General features: G+C 32.2%; 2 protein-coding genes and 1 non-coding gene across 3 annotated transcripts; 1 reads left to right on the top strand and 2 right to left on the bottom strand.

Moving 5' to 3' along the window:
* Positions 1–116: 116 nt before the first annotated feature.
* LOAG_02856 (hypothetical protein) lies at positions 117–1618 on the bottom strand. The gene is made up of 6 exons (XM_003138393.2): positions 1571–1618; positions 1355–1463; positions 1028–1141; positions 680–809; positions 427–585; positions 117–326 (listed from the first exon to the last, which is right to left on the bottom strand). The coding sequence occupies exons 1-6, from the start codon at positions 1582–1584 to the stop codon at positions 199–201; spliced, it is 654 nt and encodes a 217-aa protein (XP_003138441.2). The 5' UTR covers positions 1585–1618; the 3' UTR covers positions 117–198.
* A 1637-nt stretch (positions 1619–3255) lies between these two features.
* LOAG_02857 (hypothetical protein) lies at positions 3256–6764 on the bottom strand. Its single transcript, XM_020446148.1, has 4 exons — positions 6595–6764; positions 5692–5860; positions 5249–5484; positions 3256–4071 (listed from the first exon to the last, which is right to left on the bottom strand). The coding sequence occupies exons 1-4, from the start codon at positions 6723–6725 to the stop codon at positions 3906–3908; spliced, it is 702 nt and encodes a 233-aa protein (XP_020303473.1). The 5' UTR covers positions 6726–6764; the 3' UTR covers positions 3256–3905.
* On the top strand, positions 4550–4621 carry LOAG_20031. The gene has a single exon. It is a non-coding gene; the product is annotated as a tRNA-Trp (tRNA).
* Positions 6765–7189: the final 425 nt, after the last annotated feature.

A 7189-nucleotide genomic window follows, 5' to 3' on the forward strand; every position in this document is an offset into this window, starting at 1 on the left:
GTAACATCATGACAAAAAATCAAGAAAATAGGTTAACAGATATAGATTACATACAAAACTATAAAGATACTTTTCAAAAAATAAAAAAATACAAATACAGAAGTACTGCTGTCTATAGAAATACTGCTGCCTGCCATCAGAACAAGCAATGTACTTTTACAGACATAACAGATAGTAAATCCAGTAATCTCAAATAAACTATTTCTTCACTCCAAAGATACGTGCTTGACGTTTTCTTGTCTCTTCTTCTTCAATTTTTTTCAATCTTTCCAATTCTTCCGGGTCAGTAGTGCGTGGTTTTAAGTTTAAATGAGGCCTGCCAGGTGCTGAAATAAAACATACTATTTGAAACTCTTACGAATTGATGGAATAATATTAAGCTTGATGAAGACCTAGAAGAAAAAATATATTACAAATTAAACTAACCACTAGAATGTGCAGCAAGTTCGACATCCTGATTATAAACTCTACCGCGGCTAACGCTACCTCTATCTGACCTATCATATTCCGCACGGCCAAAATTATCATCCCTACTATCAGGTCGTTCTCCTGACCGGCTAGTCCCACCACCGCGTCTGCTATCACCTGTAATGGAATAGACAAAAGTTTCAAACCAATTCAAAAACTGTTTAATGATAAAATAAAAGAGACAATTACAAAAAGATTGTGTTGACGAAACCTCTGAAGGGTGGTCCACCACCACGTGAACTACTGCCACGTCCACCAAAACTGCCACGACCACCACCTCTCCGCTCTCTTCCACGTGGTGCATCTGCCACGTCAACACGTAGCACCCGCCCGTCGTATTCCTTTGAAGTATACGGTAAAGAATAAAAGATGATAGTGTAAATAATAAAAAACTGGCTTGATGAGGAATAATTTCAATAAACTATAGCTTATTTTTATCAATACATGTCTTGTTGCCACTGAATTGATTTAAAGTGTGAAAATTTTACTTAAATTCGACAAAAACAAGACAACAATACTACAGAACTATTATGCTTACAATTTTTTCCATTAAACTTACTACGCCGTTTAAAGTAAGAGCTCTTTCTAAATCCTCTCGAGTTCGAAATTCAATGTAAGCAAAACCCTTGAAACGATCATTCTCATAATCACGCATCATTTTTGCCTCAATAACCTGAAGATAGCTTGAACTAAGTAACAATTAAAACAAATGACCAAAAATTAAATATATTAACAGTTTAATATCATCTAATCCTCAGCCATCGTTTTCGATGCAAGTAACAAGAAACTGTATGCTGAGTACAATTATCCTACCTTTTTATTTATTCCACAGTAGTTTTTCTTTTTCTTTTTATTACAAAAAAAAGTGCACAGAAATGAAACATACTGCATAATCTGCAAAAAGCGAATCTAGGTCACCAGGAACCAAATCAAGCGGTAAATTCCCAACGTATGCTTTAAATGGTGCTTCGTCTGGTATAGGCCTATGCTGCCGCCTGTAACAGTTTTGCCGTTCCCTTTTTTTTCAATTTTAACCAACAAATAATTCATTCGGGTTCTAAAAATTAAAGTTCAAATTGTTAAGAAAAAAGGAAACACTTACCGCCCAGTCATCATTTGTATGTATGAGAAGAAATTCGACAACCTGAAAAGTTTTAACTAAAGTTACAACTCGAAAGTTGTTAGGAATAAGCTCAACAGAACGTCATACGATGATAAGCCAGAACCGAACTACACCTTGTTTTGATGAATTAGCAAACGCTGTCAACCAGTTAACGTCATAAGATCCTTAAGATGAATAGCTTCTAATGATAATCATTCAATTATATGAGCTAATCCATCTAACAGGATCATATGAGTAATAGAAGTTTAGGAAATCAATAGATTCTTTTAAGAAAGAGAACTGTCATTATCATCTGAAATTATTCCTTGAAATTAGGGTGTTAGAATCCATTAAATAGCCAATATCAACACAATCACTAAATAACTTTCAGCACTTCCGATAAATACCATTCATTACTTTTCTGTCTCAATAACTGTCACTGCTACGAGCTGGGGGAACGAAAAAGAAAGTACTGAAATAAGTAATGAGTTCACCCTTCTTTCTTCTTTTGCCTCTTATTCTCTCTTTAACATACCAGTATATTAATATACACCCCTGATATAGGGTATATCAACAATATACACCCTCAATCTCTGTTATCACTGCCATCCATGGTTATCGAATTTTTCAGTCAATATCACACTTCATCCTTTTCACTGGCATTCGTTGCTTGCATCATTATTCGCAACAAAGTTTCCTTTCTTTTTACTTCTTATTATTATTACTATCATTCTGCTATCATCTCACTAGCCATAAGAAAGATTTATTTCTTCAAATTCATACACTTTCTTGAACTGTAACGCTCTAAATATAAGCTTAAAAGTCGATTAATTTTCGACCTAAAAATCAAAAAATGTTCAGCATTTCACAACCTGTTTAACAACCAGTATATTAGGGTGCTTGCTTAAATAGTCCCGAATGAAACTGAAAAGTAGTATTTAGCGAATAAGTACCATTCACAGAAGCCCCTATACCACACAACCTACCAGAAAAACTTAGGTGAAAGAATGTATGCCCCTAACCGCTCATTCTATTATCCACTAAAGACATTCATTCTTCAGCCGTGAAATACCCATATTCCCGGTATAACTCACCACGTCCCGACAAAAACAAGGTTCGGCAGTTTTACTTAATCCTCGAGTGATGGTGTATAGGTGAGAATAGGGCCGGGTTGTAGATACCACACAGAAGGGCATCCTATTAAGGTGCTTAGTGAGTAACCTAATGGTGTGAAACTTAGCTTGACACTTAAAATGCATCCTAGTATGATATTTGTGGCCTTTGCCGAGATTTTTTGTGGCTTGAATATATTTTTATTGATAAAGTCTCAAAACCTTGTTGGCGGAGGAAGTGAGTTTCAAATCACGTGAATTCCCTGGTGAATTACCCGCCTTACGATTTTCTTAGGAATCACGACATGACGATGAATACACACAGCTTACCAATATCTCAAACGACGATACTAGTAAACCGCACTAACATGTCAAGTATTATATGCGTGATTCACAGGTACACCTTAATCACTTTGATATACGAAGCTTTACGTCTTTTCATTATAGATATATAGCTTTTGTAAGCTATCGGTACAACAGGAAGTAACGCAGACCATATCGTCAAAGTTATGGAAATCTTGCAGGTGAGCATGCTAACATTATATCGCTATTTTTCTTTTTATTTTATACTCCATTTTATTCACATATTTATAGCCACAATTACTACAATTACATATGCATACACATCAGTTTGATATCATAGATAGTAGAATTACGACGAGCAATGAATGCTATCCTGAACTATCTGTGGACATCTGATCGCGTATATTTGTTTCTAGACATTGTTTCTCCCTCATCCTGAACCTAGTCTTTTGATTCCTTTCCTGTGTCGGACATTTCTACTTTTCCTGCTGTAGCTGTTGTTCCTGCTGATTGTGACTGTATTTCTTCCTTTTCCATCTTTTTTGTCGTGCTGTTATCAATTTTCAACCCACTCATTTTATCAACATCATATTCGACGTAAGATGGGCAATTAGATGGAAAACTGAAATATGTACGTATATTACGTATATCAAAATCAAAATTCCGAAAGAAAATACAATGAAAGTGTTGGAGACCGTTCTATCAAGTTCCTTTGATGCCTCTATCAGTTCTTTTGGGTCTTAAACATCCTCCTTCTGAGATTTGCGGAATCTCCTTGTCTGTATTTCACATTTTTACATGTTCGTTCTTTCAGTACCACTGCTTTGAAATTCTTGGCCATTTTTGATCACCTGTCCAGTTTCATTCGGAATACTTTTTATTCGGCAGCCAATTCATCTTTCAAGTTAAAGTGAAATTGCTTACTTCCTTCGTTCATTGTCGAATTGTTTTACTGTTTCGATCAATGCACTGGATAAAGAAATTTTACCACGATTTATATATTGTTGTGACGTTCTACGAAGTCGTCGTTGTTCACTGTAATATCCATCACGTACGAAACTGAACATGAACGTTGTCAGTGTTGACCTAAAAATATTTATTGCTGCTGTATGAAGTTCATTTTACTACAAGGCTCTTCTTTTCTCCTGTTAAATCAGTTTCATCGTAGAACACAGCCGATATTTCCGATATTTTTTAATTTGCAGAGAGAAAAAGAGAAATATCGGATGTGTGTTGGACTTCTACAAATTGCCGAAAAATTACTAGAAAACAACCAAGCAGTTCACTATAATATACATCACATATGGAACTGAAACATTGTGAGGGAGAGGAGAGGTTTAGGAGAGAAAAGGGATGAATGATTACCAAGCAGGGATGGAAGGAGACAGAAGAACAATAGGAAAATGACAAAAGTATTGAATTCTTCATGTTAGACACAACAATTATTGTAAGTAATTAGCATGGAAAGGCATTATTAATTTTATTTCACATAAGGACCAGATAATATTTATTATTGAAAATGAAATCTCATAAGTTCAGTAAGCAGAGATGTGGAGAGTATGTGGACTCCGTGGCGCAACGGTAGCGCGTCTGACTCCAGATCAGAAGGTTGCGTGTTCGAATCACGTCGGGGTCAGTCGCAGTTTGCAACGCTTTTGTTCCCTTTATTATGATGAAATTGGAGTTTCAAACTTGAGCAAAATCACTCATATACTTACTAATTCGGAAAATTCCATCCAAAGAATAAGTAGAAAATCTATTCAAAATTGTATTGCATTACATAAGGCATTTCCTCCCAGTCCAAAAGTAAAGAATTACAAAATAATGGAAAATTTTTTTAAAAAAGACTAATGCTTGTTTTTTCCTTCTTATTTTCCCAAATTCACTTCTTTTTTTTTTAATTTCACTGATAATTTGGACTTGAAATTTGAAAGTTTGAAACTTCAAAAATTATTGTTTTAAAGTATATCGGGCATAAAGATTTTATGCGCTGTTTCATCCTTAATTATACAAAGTTCTTTGTTTTTCTTTCATAGATTAATTGATTATGAACGAAGTAATTCAATTCGGCAATTGATAATTCCATAACGAAAATGTCAGAAAATCAAAATTTATTGTAAAATTATATTTGAAAAAAGAAAATGCAAATGATTAGTATAATGCCAATTTTGTAATTAGCACTAAATAAGTCTCAAAACAAACCGGTCGGTCGATTCTATTTAATTTTTTAAATTTCATTCTAAATGAATATGTGATACCTTACCAAGCAAACAAAGCTTCAGATGCCGAATGTATCGCAGCATCTAACAAAACACATTCAGTCGTAACCGCATCTGCCGTAATAGCAAAGAAATCCGGCCGAAAGCCAAAGGAACGATATTGTACGTGTCGTGCACCAAAATCTTCTGAAATCCGTTGTACCGCTGCCCTATCCGTAAGCTGATTTACGACATTTTTTAGATAGTTGCGTAATGAACTTGCTAATTCACATCGTTGCTCCTGAAATATATGAATCAAGGAATTATAATTTGAATACAAGTATAAATGGTATGACTAATTAGTAGTACAAAATGGCTTAATTTAATCAAAATTAATAGGAATTTTCCAATTCAACCAATGTTCATATCTGTCAGCATTTTTTTTGCTTATTTACTTCAAAAATTATTTTCGAAAATGTTCTTCTTTGACCCTCACTCCCTGAATCACCTCAGGAAGTGCTTCAACAAATTTTCGGAAATCGTCTCGTTTTTCTGTAATTCGACGATATATTCTTTCTGCAATATCATCTTTCGCTTTGTCCATACACTCTTTCACAATTTGCCGTTGCGACAGACCAAGTGCCGAAACCTTCCTTCCCTGACTGCTTATACTTGGCCTATAAAAACCTATAAGATCTGTAATATGTTCCTAAATAAATTTCGATTCATTTTCCGAGTTTTTTTCTTTTTTTTTTTAAGGGGAACTCTACAACAGTATTTTAATCGAAGAATTCATTAACTTGAAAATGTTATTCATCATATTTGTAATAATAATATACTCAAGAAATTAAACCCATTTGAAAATAAAAATTCAATTAATGACATTGTTGTCGAATTTTGCATAAATGATAAGCATTAAATTTAAAATTTGACATTCTCTTTTGGCTCTCTAAAATTCGTTAGGTCCAAAACGTACGCTTGTTTAGCTTTTCATTTAGCATGCAAACAAAAGGAAATCTAATTTGAAATTAAAAAGCCACATTTAGGGTTAATTTTTACTTTTAGCAAACGAAATTGATGATATACAAAAAGAGAACTATATTATTATTAAACAATAAATTATCAATTGAAAGTCAATTGATTATAAAAATTTTTTCGAAAAAAGTTTTAAAAATAAATCACATTCGACATGAAATATTTAGTTAATAAAGTTTTGTTTTTTAAAAATCTAAAGATTTCTAATGAAGCCTACATACTGTTGCAAACTTAACAATTAATTATGAGATTTTATCAAACCTGGATTTATCATTATTTTATCCTGATAATAATGACAATAATAGTAACAATAATAATAACAGAAAAAGGAATAATAATAATTTGAGACAACAAGACAAATGATTAAATAGCTTACCTAGGATTTTTTAAAAGCATCGATTGACTAGTTCTCCTTGTAAGTTGTCGGGAGCTGGAAGCTTCATTATCGGATAAATCAATTCGTGGTTGCTTTTTTATGCTTGACCCAATCGATCCTTTATTCCCCATATCGATAAATTTATCAATAAATTTTGGTTCAAATATAAGTAATCAAATCTGAAATGTTCTTTATAAAATCAATATTTATATAATTATATGCAATACAAATTTGCTAATGAAGTGGTAATAGAATGAATGACGAATAATAAAAATTATCGTCCTTAAATTTTTGCTTTATTACTGAAAAGTTGATACTGTTTCAGGATATATTCCAGGATGTTTCTTTTTCCAACTTCTATTATTTTCATTATTATTATTATTATTGCTATTATTATTATTGCTATTATTATTATTGCTATTATTATTATTATTATTATTATTATTATTATTATTATTATTATTATTATTATTATTATTATTATTATTATTATTATTATTATTATTATTATTATTATTATTATTATTATTATTATTATTATTATTATTATTATTATTATTATTATTATTATTATTATTATTATTATTATTATTAT

The sequence above is a fragment of the Loa loa genome (assembly GCF_000183805.2).
Source record: "Loa loa unplaced genomic scaffold supercont3.59, whole genome shotgun sequence".
In the NCBI taxonomy this organism is placed as follows: Eukaryota; Metazoa; Nematoda; class Chromadorea; order Rhabditida; family Onchocercidae; genus Loa; species Loa loa.